General features: G+C 41.3%; 1 protein-coding gene across 2 annotated transcripts in view; it reads right to left on the bottom strand.

Moving 5' to 3' along the window:
* Positions 1-7,538: 7,538 nt before the first annotated feature.
* Positions 7,539-20,690, bottom strand: part of ddr2l (discoidin domain receptor family, member 2, like) — a 39,631-nt gene continuing 26,479 nt past the window's right edge. For both annotated transcript variants that reach the window (XM_057832315.1, XM_057832314.1), the window contains exons 15-18: positions 19,451-19,648; positions 15,270-15,504; positions 15,029-15,178; positions 7,539-8,838 (exon numbers count right to left, since the gene is read on the bottom strand). In XM_057832315.1, coding sequence (XP_057688298.1) covers positions 8,704-8,838; positions 15,029-15,178; positions 15,270-15,504; positions 19,451-19,648 — 718 coding nt within the window. In that variant the 3' untranslated portion in view covers positions 7,539-8,703. The remainder of the gene's footprint in view (positions 8,839-15,028; positions 15,179-15,269; positions 15,505-19,450; positions 19,649-20,690) is intronic.

Raw genomic sequence — 20,690 nt, forward strand, 5'->3', positions numbered from 1 at the left:
CGGTTACCATGAAAACGAACCCGTAGTGAGAAGATGGGAACCTTTCTAACATTTCCTATTCGAAAGGCTCTTCGTACATGACTACGATATTCTTTATTCTACATACATTATTAGGCAATAACAATAGTAACGCACAGAAACGAAAGAAATGAACTTCAGTCAGATTGCTGGTTTGGAAAAATGAACACGTTAAATTGGTTGTTACTGAGAGAAAGTAATCAGATTGCAGTAACGCGTTACTGACAACACTGGTGGGCCTGTGACTGAATTGTTACGTCCGATCGATATGAAGGGGTCATATGATTATTGTTGCGACGTCTCATTGGTGACACTGGTAGAGCCACTTTCGGCATCGCTGGCAAAATCAAATCAAATATAACTAGGGCTGTCAAAATTATCGCGTTAACGGGCGTTAATTAATTTTTTAAATTAATCACGTTAAAATATTTGACGCAATTAACGCAGATGTCCCGTTCAGACAGATTTAAATGACAGTACACTGAAACGTTCACTTGTTGTTATGGAGTTTTGCCGCCCTCTGCTGGCGCTTGAGTGAATGACCATCTCGCATATTGCCTCAAACAGATTACAATGAGGCCGTTTATGGACATTAAGAGTGAAGAGAATGGGGGCAGCGCCGTTCCATACTCATGTTATTTCTTCTAAATGTGGGAGAATTAGTAGTTGTGAGACGTTTATGCTGTATTCACAATGCAATGCAAATTGCTATTTGTACTCCACACATATTTCGGTAAGTTTTCTTTCTTTTAGTGGCAATTATGTGTCTCTTGTTGTATTTTGGATAAGATATGTACAGATATATGTTATACAGTAGAGGCGAGTGGACACAGGCGTTCTTTGGACCGCGCCTTTTATTGGCAACTCCTTCACAACAAACATACAGTGGGGAGAACAAGTATTTGATACACTGCCAATGGGAAAACCCACTGGCAGTGTATCAAATACTTGTTCTCCCCACTGTAAGTATCGTTTAGTGAAAGCACAACAAAAATAATATCCCTATCTCTCCCCAAAAAAATAATGTTCACAAAAAGAAAAGCACTTCAGTCTATAGTAATGAGGCCCTATTCTGAAACACATTTAAACAACAATGCAAAATGAACTGGCATTCCATATCAAAATAGCTATGCAAAATACACGTAAAACTTAGACTTTGGTCACTCTATTTTTATTATTTTTATTTTTATTCCTATTATTATTATATTAACTATACTTTTGATTGAAAATTTTACAAATTTTATCAAAACGAAAACATGAAGAGGGGTTTCAATATAAAATTACTATAACTTGTAACTACAACATTTATCGTTTAAGAACTACAAGTCTTTCTATCCTTGGATCACTTTAACAGAAAGAATGTTAATGCCATTTGTGGATTTATTGTTACAATAAACAAATACAGTACTTATGTACAGTATGTTGTATGTATATATCCGTCGTGTGTCTTATCTTTCCATTCCAACAATAATTTACAGAAAAATATGGCATATTTTAGAGATGGTTTGAATTGCGATTAATTGCGATTAATTACGATTAATTAATTTTTAAGCTGTAATTAACTCGATTAAAAATTTTAATCGTTTGACAGCCCTAAATATAACGTTTTGGCCTGAATATAATACGTTTTTTTTTGCATTGAAATAAGACTGAAAAAGAGGGGGCCGTCTTATATTCGCGGTTTAGACATTATACCCATTCACGACACTAGACGGCGCCAGATATCACTGAAGCGATGTTCTTTCATGATAGATCTCAGCTACTCTCACGTTTAACCAGTTTGCATTATTTTATTGCAATGTTTTCCCTTATTCAGATTTGTTTCAAGACTACAGTTACAGTTAGACATCACTTTGATGGTAAATGCAGTTATTGCAATTTTGTTGTTTTATCACAATAGTTTGGTTTATTTACATTTCAAAAACCAGAAGCCATTCATTTACGAATGTGATTGCACTTTAGTTTACATATTTAAATGTTCAGATATTAAGATTTGAATGAGGCAAAATAATATGTTTTTTCTCTCAAATATATTGTTATAATCATTTGTTTCGTATGTACTGTAATTATTTTCTGTATAAAAATAATTTAGTGTTCAAAAAGTCTTTTTTCAAACTTGAGTCTTGAAAAAGAGGGGGTCTTCTTATAATCAGGGCCGTCTTATATTCGGGCCGATACGGGTAAATGCAACAGAGTAACTCTAATGCATTACTACTTACTACCAAACTATGAGCAGCAGTAACTCCTAAGCAAAGTGAAGAAGCTTCTGATGAGAATCGCATTTGAATGATTTCTATGATAGGCCACTTGTAAACATTTTGCTAAGGAACTCAACTCATAAGTGAGTTTGACTGAATACAACTATGGCACTGAAAAACAAAGGCCAACAAGAATTCTCTCAGGGCCATTGACAATCTTGTGGCTCTTCTGCTGGGTATGTAAATGAGTTTACCGGGAGGGCTTCTTTCATTCGCTGTCAGCCTTCAAAGTCAGTCCTCATTCGGATTGCTTTATATAGAACTGGGCAGGTTTTATTCTGTGATTGGCCTGAAGAGAAGACGGTCTTGCCCATATGGCAACTATGGCGGCCGGGTGAAAGTTTTTTTTCCCTGCTACTTTTTTGTAGGAGGAAGGGGGCGCCCATATCCCCATTGACCCCTCTCATGCCCCCTGCTGGGAACGCAGGATGCTTTAAAAGTCGAGATGAAATTGAAGCACTTTCCTATACCCGCAGGCATGCTGTAAAACGTGCACGCACGTATGTATGCACGCTGCCACCCATGTGTTAAACAAGGAGTCCTTTAAAACGTCTAAATATTTTTAAAACCTTTCAAACAGGGAGATGCTGCATCATCCTGTAAAAGACATTTGTGATGACTCCTCAAAACCCTGACAACGTTCGACGTTTTACACTTGACGTTTGTAAAATGAGCGTCAGCCCATAGCAGCAAGCGCTCTTAAATCAGCTAAGTTTAACGAGCATATGGCAAACATGAAAGGTTCAGGAGCTGGCCCAATAAGATGCAGGTGTGCAGGGCCGTAATGAGGAGGCCCGGCGGGCGAGCGGGCCGCACCCCCCCGGGTGCGAGGCATGGAAAAGTATGCGCACATCAGACAATAGTGGCGTCGGCGACGTCAAGGAAAACAGCTTTGAGTCAGTGATGTATGTAAGAGGAGACATCGTCTCAGCACTTATTTTCCTCATAATGGTAGCCTTGGACTTGGAATCATTAGAACTGGCACCGCCAAGACAACGGGCAGATAAGGAGAGAAGGAAACAGGATGCCTTCTGACCACGGAAGCCCAAGCGCACGTCATGCAGCTGATCGAGCAACATTGACGCTGACAACCAGGTGATAGGCCTAAGCCCATGTCTGCACCACCAAATCAGCTCTTCCGGACAGTCCAGAACAAATGGCGAGACATCTTGTCTTACCGCAAGGAACATTTGATACGGAGGAATCCACGACCGAGAAGTGAATACTCAGCACTCACATGGCGCTGAGGATGGCAAAATCCTAAACTCTCGTTGCCCTGACAACAGTAATGCCCGAAATTCTCCCACCCAAGCTACAACGGAGAATAATCCTAAACACACCCTTCTTCTAGACCACAGTTCGCCTCACCAGAGCCTTTAAAAGACAATGTTTAACTAATCGTTGTCATATTTCTCGGCAACCTTTTGTTGACTTCTGATATGGTGAGCCTGGATCCAGTTTGCCTCCTCGCCTGGGCCTCGTTGCCATTTTGGCTTTCCGTTTGATCGCTGTCTACCTGAATAAATTGTCAACTTGTGTTTCGAAGCCTTTTTCCAGCTTTCAAAATGGAGTCAGTACAAGGGGTTAAGACTAAGATAAACGCGCAGAGTTTGGCCTTTTGGCCAGGTTTTTGGAGTTCCGCCGGCCCAGGTCGTTGGAATTGCGCCAGCGTGGCTCTGGCAGTCCGGCTGCCGTGATTCCGGCAAGCTGGCTAAAAGGTCAGATTCCTTCGACTTGTACCGTACCGCAATATTCTCTCTGTGGATTTTCATTCGTTTTCAGCTGTAATCATCCAACTAAAATAAAACATTTGAAATACATCAGTCAGTGTAATGAATGCATACTTTCTGAATGGAATTAATGAAATAAATTCGCTTTTTCATGATAATCTCATTTTTGACCAGAACCAGCCTGTATAACTTCTTGAATGTGCTTTTACTTCTTGCTGCACGGATTAAAGTAAAATCATTTGACTGAATATTGAATATTTTTTACATAGACTTTATAAACTAGATTTTTGAAGTCTATGATTTTTTTCAAAACATTGCCGTGACTAAACAATGTGGGGAATAATGTTGTCAAGGTGATATTAAAGGTGCTTCATTCATTTCTTCATTCATTTTCCATGCCACTTTTCCTCACGAGTTCGGGTAAATCAAACTTTTTATTCTTTGGACATTTATAATGAATTTTTCAGTGTAAATATATTTCAATAACAATACTGTACTTCAAACGACACAATACTTCAACTATTATGCAGTAATAAACAAGAAAAAGAGCTGTTGCAGAACAATTGAATCGCTTGACTGCTCGCCTTTTGCCTCAAACTTGGAAGTTATCATGTTACCTCTGTCAGTCAGTGGGATAGCACAGTAAAAATTTATAAATTAAGCCACAATCTGGCCCAGCCTTTTTGGTATCACAAGGACCAATGACAAAAATAAAAACTGGGAAGTGATCATGGGCAAACTGCTTGTACACACCACTGTATTCTTTCCAAATGAATAGCTTACGTAACCTTGTTGGTTTGTCAAAGGCATGTGCCGGTATGATATTCTGACTGTATGATTACCTTAATAAACCAAAATATCACGGTTTCGCGGTATAACGGTATTGCAATTACAGCTCTAAAATGTGTTAGACATATCTGGGTTTTAAAAAAAACAAAACTTTTTTCCATTGAACAGGATGCTTATTTTCAAAACATTAACATAGTGGAACATAAGAATAGTGATGGGTCCGTGAGACCTCATGAAGCGTGTTGACACAGTGACACACTGTGCTGACACAGTGTGGATACTGTGGAATTGAATACTGACACCTGCTGGACAAAAAAAATCCCTACAGGCAACCTTCTTGACAGACTGACACTGAATTGATGACATGTGAAATCAAATCATTTAAGTCTTTGCATTCATATTGCATTATTCCATTTCTTTAAATTATGTGAACATATATTATAATGTGAAAATGTAAGTAATAATGAATGGGTGAATGAGGAATGCCTGTGGACTTTTTGTTCTGATAAAATTTTATTCAAAAACAGTTTTTTTTTAATGTTTAAAATTTAGAGAGTTACTTTTTTTTTTTTTTTTTTTAAACAATCCTGCTGTGGACAACACACTCGCATGGAACCAACGATGCCAGCATGCACAAGAATTTCCAGTTGAAAGATGTCCATTGGCTTCTCCAGTATTGAAGAAAATCGGCATTGCGTGCCATGTTCAGCCATGCATCGTTGCACTTTTGCAATTTCATCTACAGTTGCATTGCCTCCTTGACTCCCCACTTCGTCATCTAAGTGCTACCATGGCCCATCAGAAAGAAATTGAAGTGGACAAAAAATAAATTATAGCTTAATTACAGATTTCTAATAAACTACCAAAAAGTGACTGTGGGGAAAGTAAAGGAATGGCTCTATACCTGTGTTTGTTTTGGGATTATCAGAAACTTCATTCTCATGCTTGGCCCAATAAGTCTTCAGCATTGAGAAGGTGGCAACTGTTTGTATATGACAGGTTAGTCATATACAAAGTACAAATGCGACATTTCACCTGCAAAAAAAAATAAGTTGAATGGTGAAATCGATAGTTACAGAACCGCGCCGCGATCCGTTCGACAAATTCTGATCAGGACTCGACCAGTCAGGGATGAATGGCGTTTGCTCTGACCAAGCAGGGCAAATACCAGCACGTATTCTTGAAGGCAAGGCACCGCAAACGGCGGACCCGCGTGCACCTGTCACACTGATAAACTAAGATTTACCTTAATATTAATTGTATTTTGAATGGAAGATGACAAGTGCGTTTTCCCTGTCTTACGTCCATTTCCACGGCATGTAGACAACGAGGAAGTAACTGTGAGATGTGGATTGTTTCAGCAGCTCCATCGCACTGACAGACGCGCGTCCTTTTGAACCAGTTTGCCGCGTCATGACTGTGTCGACACAGTTCAATGAGTTCATGCATCGGTCACGTGATTTTCTTGTAGCGATACGCGCACCGATGCATGGGTTGCTCCATGAGCTCGGCGCGCGTATCACTGGACCCATCACTACATAAGAATAATTATGGGATAATATTAAGATAAAAAAATGAAATATTCTAAAAATTAAAATAAATGCAATCATTTAGGTAAGCCTAAACCCAGAGCCACAGCTCAACATTATTACCATCAGAACAAAAATAATTGAACCATTTTCCATATAAAGCATGTAATACTCGTATCATGTTTACATTATAAACACACTCTTTATCAACAGTTGACAGAGAAAAAAAAAACAACAGTTTACCACCGCTAGACACACTAAACACGCTGGAGTTAACACTTATAGCTGGTGGAAAACGTTCATGACAGTGTTTACAAACCTTTAATTTTGTATAAATGCGAAATCACATTGGAGGTATTGCCTCCTTGGCAGCCACCTTCCACAAACATGTTTTACACTTCAATTGGCCCTCCTCCTCTAAGCCGCGGCCGTTTAACTTTTCTGTAGCCAAAGTATTCCCATACCAGCGATTTAATTTTCTTCGATGGGAGGAAAAAAGTTGAGATTCACCTCCCCCAGCCATTGTGTAGCACAGCTGACTCACTGACACTGAGCAACAACCGGTTGGAGAGGGTTGAGTCTTGCAGTTGCGAGGGATTTCTCAATGCTTTTTTGGTACATAAAAAGTAGCTACCACATTAGGGATGGTACGACGGAAATTTTTTGCGGTTTTTACACCTTTACGGAGTACCTTGAAACTGGTAATCGGCACATGTCTAGTTTGTAATAATAGAGCCTGGTCCGTTAAGAGAAATTAGAAGCTAAAACCTTGCTGTAACAGCACAACCCTAATATGCAAAAACCTTGACAAGGCAGGATTTAAAAGCAACTGCAACAATCTAATCCTTTTAAAATGAATCATAGGCCCCTATTCGCTCATGCATTAACACCCCCTGCTGCCGGGTTTTCAGTCACTACGACACTGAACTTTAACCGATGCCCTTGCTGGCATTTAATCAGCAAAACTGTTTGGTCATTTCTTGCCATAAGTGACAAAATAGATCAATTATTTCTGAAACATAGTTGAACTTTTACTCCCCCCATTTCAATCTAACACATCATCGTAGTTATTTAACATTTTTAAAAATTGAACTTGAACTTTTTGATGCCAATGAATGCCTTAATTTTAAAATTCAATGCCTTTTGAGACTAATTTTAGAGAGGATCTGCAGGAACCATGTAGGAAATCAGACAAACTCCCAGTTTCACTTCCATTCATTTATTTATTCATGAAGAAATCCAAGATGGCAGATTACAAAGCTTGTAGTGATATATTAAAAATGTTCTATGTACAAAAGAAAAAAGTTTTTGGACCACAACACAATGCTGCAAATAATGTAAATAGCGGGGGTTAACAAAACAAAAAAACAAAACGAAGGTTTGATTGACATTGACAAGCAGTTCTTATCAGTTCTTGTTAGCATTCACTCAGCTCCACATAAGCAAAACATTGAGCTTTAGAGGTTATTTTGCTAATTGACATTTAGCACGTAGCATAGCACGTAGCATCGCTGTCGTGAATAAGAGGCACCCAAAACTGCAATTACAAAAAGACGAGTGTTAAGAAAACAAGTTTGAAAAAAATCCACGTCAGGATGATTGTGACCATTTACATGTTAAATAATAAATGTATGTAGTAATTAATTGAATATTTACTGCATAAAAGACAAAAAGACAAGGGATAGGGGGGTTGAAAGGCCCAGAAAGGCTGAAATATCCACTTAGTAAACAAGCTAGCAGCTGTTTAGCCACAAATGCTACTACGAAGATTCTTAATGGTAACAAACTCCAGTAGTCAAGTCTGAGCTTAAAAGTGGACCTATGGACGTCACGATGAAGGTAGTTTGTTAAACGCTAGCAAAAAACCAAAAAAGACCAAAAGTCATATTTTGACTAACATGCCAGTAACTAGCTTAAGCTACTCTGCGCGCAAGGAATCGAGTCAAATCATTTTTTGGTTAATGAATGAGTTAACAAAATATTGGCTGCATGTTTGTGCATTTGTGACACAGATACAGAACAACATAAAATTTGAACACTCAGACAAGCATGTAAATGTACCGAGTCACGCTGATGTACATTTGACACGCTGAGAACATAGAAAGTGGAATGTGTTGCTACAAACTGTGTGCTATAAAACTGCTGGCGACACAACAATAAAATAAAAAGTTGACCCTCCTCTGAGTTCCAGTGTGCTTAGAACACAAACAGGACAGGACGCGTACACTCCAACACAGTGCTCTCTTGACGAGAAGAAGGACCACAGGAATGAGAAAGGGAAGGCTGAAAAGGTTTACGAGTCCTGAAAAAAAGAAGGTTGAAATGTTTCTCTGCAAACTTCCCCTTTGGATTGGAGTCGGGCAGGCCTGTTCCGCTTGGTCACTGATTGACGTGGGGTCTGAGGGCCTGGTAGAGCCCCTCAAAGGAGGGTCTGTCTGGGATGTCCCGCCTCCAACATCGCATCATCAGCTCAAAGAGGGATGGGGGACAAAGCGGAGGAGCGTACAGGAACACCTGTTGTGAAGTCAGGGCTCCAATTAGTTAAAACTCAGTTGATCTATTTGTTTGACCTTTTGACCACCTCTGGCCCTAATAAGCACCTTGAACTTATTGTAATTTATTTTACTTTTACATGTAACATTTTATGAACGGACACCTTAGTATTTTATATATATGTATATATATTAGGGCTGTCAAACGATTAAAATTTTTAATCGAGTTAATTACAGCTTAAAAATTAATGGCAATTCAAACCATCTATAAAATATGGCATATTTTTCTGTAAATTATTGTTGGAATGGAAAGATAAGACAAGACGGATATATACATTCAACATACGGTGCATAAGTACTGTATTTGTTTATTATAACAATAAATCAACAAGATGGCATTAACATTATTAACATTCTGTTAAAGCGATCCATGGATAGAAAGACTTGTAGTTCTTAAAAGATAAATGTTAGTACAAGTTATAGAAATTTTATATTAAAACCCCTCTTAATGTTTTCGTTTTAATAAAATTTGTAAAATTTTCAATCAAAAAATAAACTAGTAGCTCGCCATTGTTGATGTCAACAATTACACAATGGTCATTCATGGTGCTCAAACCCATAAAATCAGTCGCACCCAAGCGCTAGCAGTAGGGCGGCAAAACCCCCAAAACACAAGTAACAAGTGGACATTACACTGTGCTGTCATTTTAATCTGTTTGAGCGGGGCATGCGCGTTAAATGTGTCAAATATTTTAACGTGATTAATTTAAAAAATTAATTGCCGCCCGTTAACGCGATAATTTTGACAGCACTTATATATATATATATACACACACATATATACATATAATTATTATATAATTAGCATTATTATCGTAGCCCATGCTTGGCTGTAAGTGCTGATGCCAGTGGTCTCCAAACTGTTCCACATAGGGCCACAGTTGGTGCAGGATTTCACTCCAACAAAACAAGACCACACCTTTTCACCAATCCGGTGTCTTTCAAGTGTAAGCAGATGACTGCGTCCGGTGCTGCTTGTTTAGCAGAAACCTCATTGGTTAAACTGTCTGTGCTCGAACGGTATGAGCAAAAACAAGGACCCACAGTAGCCCTTGAGGACCGGTTTAGAGATCCCGCCTGTATGCTTTTGCCTCGATAGCTTACTAAAATTTTCATTATAACCCTCCGCTTCATATTGTAAACCCTTTTGCCTCAATCTACAAGATGCTTTACTGGTTTTGTGCCAAAATAATCACTTCAAACACTCCGGTATATACATTTATGGCCGCAATGGTCAAGCAGTTAGTGCAGGGGTGGGCAAACCGGTCCTTACAACCCAAAGTGGGTCCTGGTCTTTGCTCCAAATGATCCAGTACAGACAGTTTAGCCAATGAAATTTCTGCTGAAACAAGAAGCACCTGACTGTGAGCAACTGATTGTGAATGCTGGACATCAGATTGGTGAAAAGGTTTCCTCTTGAAGGGTAGGAACAGAAACCAACACCCACTGCAGCCTTTGTGGAATAGTTTGGCCACCCCTGAGTTAGAGTGACAAAGCTTGTCGGTTAACAACTGCAACTAAGAGGGGTGGAGCTTTTGCGAAAGGTCAATTGTCTGCAGCTGGCCACAAAGGCCAGGTTTTGCAACTATCCAATTCTTTTGAGCTGCTCTTTTGTTTGCTCGAAAGAAAAAAAGAGAGACAAAAAGAAAAACACTTGGTGTACAAAATACGTTTTTTGCTCAAAATATGACTTCCAGTCCAGTGTAATGTATATAGTATATTTTGTCACAGTATTTTTTGACTAGTGTGACTTATAGTCTGGAAAATATGGTATATAGCTGAGAGGTAGTTACTTCAAAATAATACCACTCAAGTAAAAGTAGTCTTCCAAAAAATGTACTCAAGTACAAGTAATGAGTAGCATTGTGAGTAACTGCTTAATTTGCGATTAAAAAAAAAAAAAAAATTTAAACAATGGTGTATTTTTTTTCTCAGCACAATGCCATCTACAGTGAGGAAAATAATTATTTGAACACCCTGCGATTGTGACGATTTATTTGTATTATACTGCTGCAAATAAGTATTTTAACACCTGTCAATTAGCTAGAATTGTGAGCCTCAAAGACCTGTTAGTCGCCTTTAAAAAGTCCGACGAATAAGCGGAGTGGAGGTGGACTTTTGAGTCAGACTTTTTGACCTGTTTGAGGCGGTAAGCTGCATATAAACACTTGCCCAACCTATACAATCAGGAAGACTCCAATTCCTAACACGGTCAACACGAAAGAGCTGTCCAAAGACACCACAGACAGAATTGTAGACCTCTATAAGGATGGACAGGGTTACAGGGCAATTGTCAAGCAGCTTGGTGATATAAGATCCACCGTTGGAGCGATTATTAGAAAATGGAAGAAGCTAAACATGACTGTCAATCTCCCTCGGACTGGGGCTCCGTGCAGTATCTACTTCGTAGGGTCTCAATGATCCTAACAATGGTGAAAAATCAGCCAAGAACTACACAGGAGGAGCTGGTCAATTACCTAAAAAGAGCTGGGACCACCATTTCCAAGGTTACTGTTGGTAATACACTAAGACGTCATGCTTTAAAATCGTGCATGGCATGGAAGTTTCCCCTGCTTAAACCAGCACATGTCCAGGCCTGTTTCAAGTTTGCCAATGACCATTTGGATGATCCAGAGGAGTCATGGAAGACAGTCATGTGGTCATATGAGATCAAAATGGCACTTTTTGGTCTTAATTCCACTCACAGTGTTTGAAGAAGAATGATGAGTACCATCCCAAGAACACCATCCCTACTGTGAAGCATGGTGGTGGTAGCATCATGCTTTGGGGGTGTTTTTCTGCATATCTGACTAGATGACTGCTAGTGGTGCAACGGATCATGACTGGTCCGAGATCCGTTCGGATCGACGTCATCGGTTCGGCACACCTGTGACCCGCGGATTGATTTCTGAGAAAAAAAATTGTGCTCCGGCCGCACACACTTGTGTAGAGCGGAGAAAGAGGGGAGCAGAGTGCACAGTGTAGACATGGCAAGTGGAGGAAAGGAGGAGCTTGAACGCCCCGCTACACTTAAATCCCCTGTATGGGCGCATTTTGGTTTCGCTTTCAAGTATGATGACAAAGGAAAAAGGTCATTGGACAAAACCGCGACAGTGTGTACGCATTGTGGCACAAGAAAGCCATATGACAGCGGAAACATCCAGTATGTTCACGCATTTGAAGCAACATCACCCGGGTGTTTCACTGACCGAAGATAAAACAAAAGCTGGCAAACAACCTCTCATCACCGAGGCATTTAAGCAGCCTCTTCCTGCACAATCCGACCGGGCTAAAGACATCACTAAAGCTAAAGGTGTGTTTATAGCAGCGGACATGAGACCATATTCAGTTGTGCAAAACGAGGGCTTTAAATACATGTTGAAAGTGCTTGAGCTACGTTACGACATCCCATCACGCACACAGTTTACTGAAAAGATTGTGCCAAATCTCTACGAGGGAGACAAGGAAAACGTTGTGAATGAACTATCCCGGGCATCAACTGTTGCGCTCACGACGGACGGGTGGACATCCAGGGGAACGGAGTGTTATGTGACGATAACCGCTCACTTTATCACACCAGAGTGGGAGATGAAAAGTGCAGTGCTGCAGACACGCCCCCTCTACGAGAGTCACACAGGCACTCATCTTGCGCAGGTACTGATACAAGCAGTGGAAGAATGGGAGATACAGAGGCCCAGTACTAATATCCCAGTAACAACTCATAATGCAAAAAATCAAATAAATGCAGTGAAGGACTCTCCTTGTTTCAGGGAAGATGTCCTCTTATGTTCATTTTTGAGGTCTGTTTTATCAATGGTCACTGGAACCAATATTAAAAGGAGAAGATGTGCATTTCTATGTTGCTGTTGCACTTGATGCACCAGTTGTTATAATTTTGTTAGAAAAGATATCATGCCTTGTGCACTACTTTTATATATTCTAATTTATTAATTTCAGTTTTCAATAAACAAACAAAAATTATATCTACTTGCCTTGTTTGTTTTTTTTTTTTTTGCTTTTCGCTGGTCTGAAAAATCATCCGATCCGTGACTCTTGATCCGAGGAACGATCCGATCCGTGAGTTTTGTGATCCGTTGCACCCCTAATGACTGCACTGTATTAAGAAAAGGATGACCAGGGCAATGTATTGTGAGATTTTGGGGAATAACCTCCTTCCCTCAGAGCATTGAAAATGGGTCGTGACTGGGTCCTCCAACATGACAATGGCCCGAAGCAGACAGTCAGCATAACCAAGTAGTAACTTTGTAAAAAGCATATTGAGATTTTGGAGGGGCCTAGCCAATCTCCACACGTGGACCCAAGAGAGAATCTTTGGCAGAAGCTCAAACTCAGTGTTTCTCAGTGACAGCCCAGCCCAGAAAACTGACTGATCTCGAGAAGATCTGTGTGGAGCAGTGGTGCAAAATCCCTGCTGCAGTCCATGCAAAACCCGGTGATGTCCCGGGGTGTCACCAGCTTGCTCCCCCTTTTAGGGCAAGACACCCGTCTGTGGCTAGGGCCATCCCAAATAAAAAGTGAGGTGAAGGAGGGGCTAGTTAGAATGATTGCGGAAGCTGTATCATTAAACCTCTTTCTCCTTGCAAGCTTTTCAACCAAATTGAGTGCTTTTTCTCCTTATTTTGGGTAATATTATAAATGTCTACCTAAGGATTTGTATTTCACTTGACAGTGATTTCTGGATATATATAGTTTTTTGGTCGTCTTTCACAGTGGACAAGCACCTACCATGAACATTTCAAACACTCCCATCATTTCTAAGTGGGAGAACTTGCAAAATTGCAGGGTGATCAAATACTTATTTTCCTAACTGTATATGAACAGTTAATATTATATTTTTCTATCGCATATTACATTACCATATTAGCCACCCCTACCCCCAAAAATTCACACAAATCATTGAATTCAGACTATAAAAATGAAACATCACCCGTCCAAAGAGCATGAGTACCCTCTAATGGAGGAAAAAAACATTTCTTACCATAAAATGGTAATGATTTGCCTGGCACGGCCAGACTGTTCTCCCTGTATTTTTCAAACACTGCGAGAATAGTCTGGGACCCAGCCCATTAACGGCCTCTCGAGCGCAGACAAAATCAACCGTCCAATCAGATTCGTTTTTTTGCGTGACGTGTTCTTAATGAGCAACGTCACTCTTCCGCGTCGGAAGTCGCCTCCACAACAACACAAATGGCGAACAGGACAGCCAAGAATATGTTCCAATCCACGGTAAAATCAGTTTTAAATGACCAAAAACACATTGACACAAGTCCATGACAACTGTCAAAATGGCTTGCGCTAGCCATGTTGAATAAACTCAGCTGTCCTCGTATGTTTACTTCCGCGCAACTCCCTCGTCCTGCCCTCGTCGTTTACTAACGTCACGTCCGCTTGTCGCTGATTGGCCCACTCCGCTGTCTGTTTGCCGTGGCTTGCTCCGCCCTGGAAATTGTATCCGTTGAATGGTGGCCAGACTCAATCGCTGGAACAGCTGTGAGTCTGGTGTACCAGGCTAAGTAACGATCATATCTCTGCTGTTCCGTGGTCTATCAGTGTCAAATAAAAACTGTCTGGGAGAGCGCTTGAAATCGAGTAATGTTGACTCATTGTCCTTGTTTCATTTTTACTGGACTTTAAAGATGCCACGTGACTGGACAGGACAGCGTCGTCATGTGACTGTATTGTTACGTCTGATTGGTATCATGGAGTCATGTGATTGCTTTTGTGTCTCATTGTTGAAACTGATAGAGCCACTGTGCTGGCAAAACTAAAGTCAAATCTAGAGGAAAGATGAAAAATGTAAGGGCTCTACTTTAGCCCAAAGTAGCGGACTAAGAGTAGCGTTTTTTTCTTCACAAATCTACTCAAGTATGACGTGGAAAAACTACTCTTCAAAGTACATTTTTCTCAAAATGTTATAAAGGAAATGTAACAGAGTAAAGGTAAATGTTAATATCCGCCTCTGATTTATGCAGTGCTGATGACTAATATTACATTGTTTGCAATAATTCCTGGTGACATACTTGTACTTTTCTGATCTATCAACCAATGGATTGTGCTCGCCTGACTGTGAGCTTTCTATGACTTTGTCTAAGCGGGTGAGCAAAGTGTGAAGCGTCATTGCCATTGCTGACCTGTCTGCCCTGGTTCCTGAAGAACTCTCCAGTGTTGGCTATGACCTGTTGGTCCGTCAGCAGGCTGTAGGGTTGCTCTTTGCAAAGCGTGAAGATCTCCCACAAGGTCACACCAAACGCCCACACGTCGCTGGAGGTGGTGAACTTGCCCTGGGTTGAATTCACGAGAAGTCACGTTTCAACTTCGTTTTTTTTCTCCCCCGGATATTCTCACGCTAACCCTAGATGGATGAACGCTCACCAGCAGGATGCTCTCCCAGGCCATCCAACGTATTGGCAGCACGGCGCGGCCTTGAATGCGGTAGTAGTCGCTGCTGTAGAGGTTTCGGCTCATCCCGAAGTCGGCGATCTTGATAGTGAGGCGGCGATCCAGCAGGCAGTTTCTTGTGGCCAGATCACGGTGCACGAAGTTCAATGAGGCAAGATACCTCATACCTGATGAGATCTGCACCGACATGTGCAGCAGGTCCGCCAGGCTGCAACACACACGCGCATTTATCAAGTGTAAGGCTAAAAGCCATACTTTTCGCTTAACCCTTTTGGTGCTGTTGACGTTCGTTCCACATTTGAGTTGCAATAGGGACAGCCGGTTGGTCGCTCATGTGTACAAAAGTTTAGCCGTAGGAATCATCATAGTAACCACGTTTTCTGGACAAAAGCCGCTACATCTTTCTCTCGGTTTGCACCTAGCTGCTATCATAACAAAGTGTCTTATGTGAATTTTTTTGGGGACAGACGAGCTTAATATTTTCATATTAATTATGCTTTCATTTTATTTCATTGTAGACTAAAACGTAACAAGATGATTGACAACAGTTTTCGTCTGGTGAGACGAAACGAAAAAGCGACAGAGTTTCGGTCATATGTTCACAATGTGTGACATTTTCTTATTTTACATGTAGTTAGTCAGCCTGGATCATAACAGTTTTCGGGTCGTGTCACTCGTACTCATGCGCCACCCTGACAGTCACCGGTGACTGGCCTTGGCGGTCCGACCCCCAGCTACATAACCTAACTCTTAGGACGTGGAATGATGTCACCTCTCTGGCGGGGAAGGGGCCCGAACTAGATGGTGAGGAAGAGAACTTCCAACTAGCTATAGTTGGACTCACCTCCACACACAGTTTGGGTTGTGGTATCAATCTTCTCAAGAGGGGTTGAACTCTGGAGTTGCCCAATTTGAGAGGCGCAGAGAAGGTGTGAGCATACTTATTGCCCCCCGCCTTGGCGAAGGTCGCCTCCCTCCGCCTTCGGGTGGGGAATGGCTCCTGACTGTTTGTGCTTATGCACCAAACAGCAGTGCTGAGTACCCACCCTTTTTGGAGTCTTTGGATGGTGTGCTGGAGAGCGCTCCTTCCGGGGACTAGCAGTGCAACGGTTTGCGGTTCAAAGACGAACCGTACGGTTCGCCCTGTACGGTTCAATACGCCTTTATGAACCGAACTATTTCGGCTTTGCAATTAATTTATTCTGAACGTTTGTAGAATGAATTGGTCGAGCTCTGTGTGCCCGTGTGTGACGTGAAGCACAGCTGTGGAGAAATTCCTGCCCCGCAAGTAAATGTCCGATGCTGTCATACTCGGCTGCGATGCTAGGCTAGGCGGCTCCAATATTTCTTGACTGTAGCCGACAGCCTACAATCTACGCCTAGATATCCCATGCATATAGAACTACATGCGAAATGACACCCGGCAGCGTTAGTAAACAGCCGCCATTTTAGAGCAGTAAACTTTTCAGAAAGGCTCTGTTGTAGTGAACCTTCCTCGCGAACCTAAGTAACTTTTTATCTATTTTACTCCTAAATCGGCAAAATCTTGACTTGAGTCTATCTTTAAAGGATGAAACAGTTTTAAAATTTTCACATGTCGAAAGTAGACAGAAGGGAACTAATGCAAAAACAGGAGCAACTTTATCAACTTTAACGGCTGATTCACAACATTAAATGACCTCCAAACACAGCAAAGGTTACTTTTTTTTTTTTTTTTGAAAAAATGAAAAAACAAAAAAACATGAAAGGTAACACCAGTTACTTTGCCAAGTAACTTTTTTACTACTGTGTGTATGTTTCAGTAGTCAGTCACTATACTAGCAAAAGAGCTAAGATGCATTTTAACAGTCAAAATTATTTACATTTTTAAGTGTTTATTTCATTTTCTTAAAAGCAAACTAAAGGCAGTTTTTAAAAAAAAAATGCAAAACGCAAAACGAAACCGAACCGAAACAGTGATCCCAAAACCGAGGTTCAAACCGAACCGTGGGCTAACTGAACCATTTTACCACTACTGGGGACGCCCTCATTCTGCAAGGGGCCTTCAATGCTCATGGGTTCAATGACAGTGAGACCTGTAGGGGCGTGATTGGGAGGAACCCCTCCTCCCCCAACAAGAACCCGAAATGTGTCCTGTTATTGGACTTCTGTGCTTGTCACAGTTTGTCCATAACGAACACCATGTTCAAACATAGGGGTCCATATGTGCACTTGGCACCAGGACACCCTATGCTGCAGTTCAATGATTGACTCTGTAGTCATGTCATCGGCTTTGTGGCCGCATGTTTTGGACATTCGGGTGAAGAGAAGGGCGGAGCTGTCAACTGATCACCATCTGGTGGTGTGTTGGCGCCGATGGTGGGGTAAGATGCTGGCCAGACCTGGCAGACTCTAACATGTTGTGAGGGTCTGCTGGGAACGTCTGGCAGAATCCCCTGTCAGAAAGAGCTTCAACACCCACCTCTGGCAGAACTTCTCCCTGTCCCAGGTGATGTAGGGGACATTGAGTTCAAATGGGCCATGTTCCACACCTTCATTGTTGAGGCGGCCCATCGGAGCTGTGGCCGTAAGGTGGTTGGTGCCTGTCGTGGCGGCAATTCCCAAACCCGCTAGTGGATGCAGCCAAGCTGAAGAATGAGACCTACCATGCAGTTTTGGCCTGTGGGACACCGAAGGAACCTGACAGGTACTGGCTGGTCAAGCGAAATGCAGCTTCGGCGGTCGCTGAGGCAAAAACTTGGACATGGGAGGAGTTTGGCGAGGCCATGTAATACTTGCGGACGGTCGTGGAACAGTGGACAAGCTCTACACCAGCGGTCTCTAAACTATTCCACATTGGGCAGCAGTGGGTGCAGGATTTCACTCCAACAAAACAAGACCACACCTTTTCACCAATCTGGTGTTTTATAAGTGTAATCAGTTGATTGCAGTCAGGTGCTGCTTGTTTTAGTAGAAACCACATTGGTTAAAAGGTCTGCGCTTGATCGGTATGAACAAAAACCAGGACCCACAGCGGCCCTCGAGGACCGGTTTGGAGACCCCTGCTCTACACCCTCGGCAGGGTTCTCGAGGGTGCATGGAAGTTCGCCCAACCGGTCGACATGTGTTTTGTGGATTTGGATAAAGTGTTAAACTCTCCCTCGGGGAGTCCTGTGGGGGTGCTTCGGGAGTATGGGCTACTGAGCCCCTTGGTAAAGACTGTTCGGTCCCTGTACGACCGGTATCAGAGTTTGGGCTGCGGTAAGTCAAATTTGAGGGTTGGACTCCGCCAAGGTTGCCCTTTGTCACCAATTCTGTTATCGTATTGGCCCGAATATAAGACGGCCCTGATTATAAGACGACCCCCTCTTTTTCAAGACTCAAGTTTGAAAAAAAGACTTTTTGAACCCCAAATTCAGTTTTATACAGAAAATAATGACAGTCCATCTGAAACAAATGATTATAACAATATATTTGAGAGAAAAAGCATGTTATTTTGCCTCATTCAAATCTTAATATCTGAACATTTAAATATGTAAACTGAAGTGCAATCACATTTGTAAATGAATGACTTCTGGTTTTTGAAAAGTAAATAAACCAATCTATTGTGAAAAACAACAAAATTGCAATAACTGCATTAACCATCAAAGTGAAGTCTAACTGTAACTGTAGTCTTGAAACAAATGTGAATAAGAAATAATGCAAACTGGTTAAACTAGTAGCTGAGATCTGTCATGACAGAACATCGCTTCAATGATATCTGGCGCCATCTAGCGTCGTGAATGGGGAGAGTAGCTGAGATCTGTCATATCAGAACATCGCTTCAGTGATATCTGGCGTCATCTAGCGTCGTGAATGGGTATAATGTCTAGACTTCGGGTATAAGACGACCCCCTCTTTTTCAATCTTATTTCAATGCAAAAAACACCGTCTTATATTCGGGCCAATACGGTAATAACATTTATGGACAGAATTTCTAGAGGCAGCCGAAATGTTAAGGTGGTCTGGTCTGGTCTGGTGGCCTCAGCATTGTAGCTGCTTTTTGTAGATAATGTGATGCTTTTGGCTTCACCAAGCCGTGATTTCCAACTTTTACTGGAGCGGTTCACAGCCGAGTGTGAAGTGCCTGGGACAAAAATTAAATGTGTTATATCCTTTGAAATGAATGAGCTCACCTGACGGAGGGTATGTTGTTGGCATGTGTGAGCGTGCTCTCCATCTCGCGCTGAGACAGGAACATATTGAGGTCTCCGTTCTCCATGTACTCAGTCACCATGCACAGTGGGTCGGACGTCACGCACACGCACAGCAATCGGATGATGTTTGCGTGGTTCAGCCGGGACATGATCTTGATCTCCTTCAGGAAGTCGTTCCTGCAGGAAATCCGACAATTTTACTTCATCGCTCCTAAAATGAAAGCTGAGACCCCAATAAAGCCAAACTCAAACTACAGTAAACAATTTCTTTTTGTTTGTTGTTTTCTCGTCACTCCTGACAAGTCAGCATATCAGATTACAAGACTGGAGCTAACTAAATAAAAAGCAGATTTTAGTCTTCTTTCAGAATTCTAGGCTATTGTCCTAACATGATTTGAAGAACATCTTCAGATTCTCTACAAAAAGGTGTAGAGAAAGCGGTTTTTGTTTTTGTTACCCTGTCTTCACCTCCACCTAGCCGCTAGGAGCTACTGCACTCACAATGTTACTCATTACTTGAGTATTCTTTTCACCGAATACTTTTTTCCCCTTGTCCTCGACTTAGTTTTTTGGATGACTTTTACTTGACACTTGAAGTATTGCTACATTAACCTGAGTAAAATTTTTGGCTTCTCTACCCACCTCTGCCGCTACAACAAACTAAAGCTGTAATGATACAAAAATTCACGATTCGATGCGCAAAACGATTTTTAACCCTTTAACACCTAAGCCTATTTTGGCCGAATTTGCATGCATTTGATGTTGCCTTTATATCTCAAAGAAAAAATTGTTCACAATGGCCAAGTTGGGTCCCTTTTTTTAAGGACACCTTGAACTTCATGTCCAAACTGTTGTTTTCGTCACTGACCAATTATAATCCACATTTTGGACCCAAAAAGACAAAAAAATCCCAAAGTATTTTTTCAAAATTTGTAATGTTGATGTCCCGTTGACAACCAAACATGCTCGACCAACCGTTTTGAAGCTTGATAATATTTATTCAACTTGTTAGGATAAACATTCAATAGAAAAAAATAAGATTGAATAGTTTTATGTTTGACAATTCAACACAAACAACATGTATGGTCATAGGCGTTTTTGGCCTTTACACATACTATGGTCAAAAGAGGTTATATACAGTGCAAAATAGTGAGAAAAAAATACATATAAATCATCTAACACAAAAAGGGTTTGGAGGATATCTCTTTGTGAAGTTAGG

This window comes from Corythoichthys intestinalis, chromosome 3 (genome assembly GCF_030265065.1).
Source record: "Corythoichthys intestinalis isolate RoL2023-P3 chromosome 3, ASM3026506v1, whole genome shotgun sequence".
Classification (NCBI taxonomy): Eukaryota; Metazoa; Chordata; class Actinopteri; order Syngnathiformes; family Syngnathidae; genus Corythoichthys; species Corythoichthys intestinalis.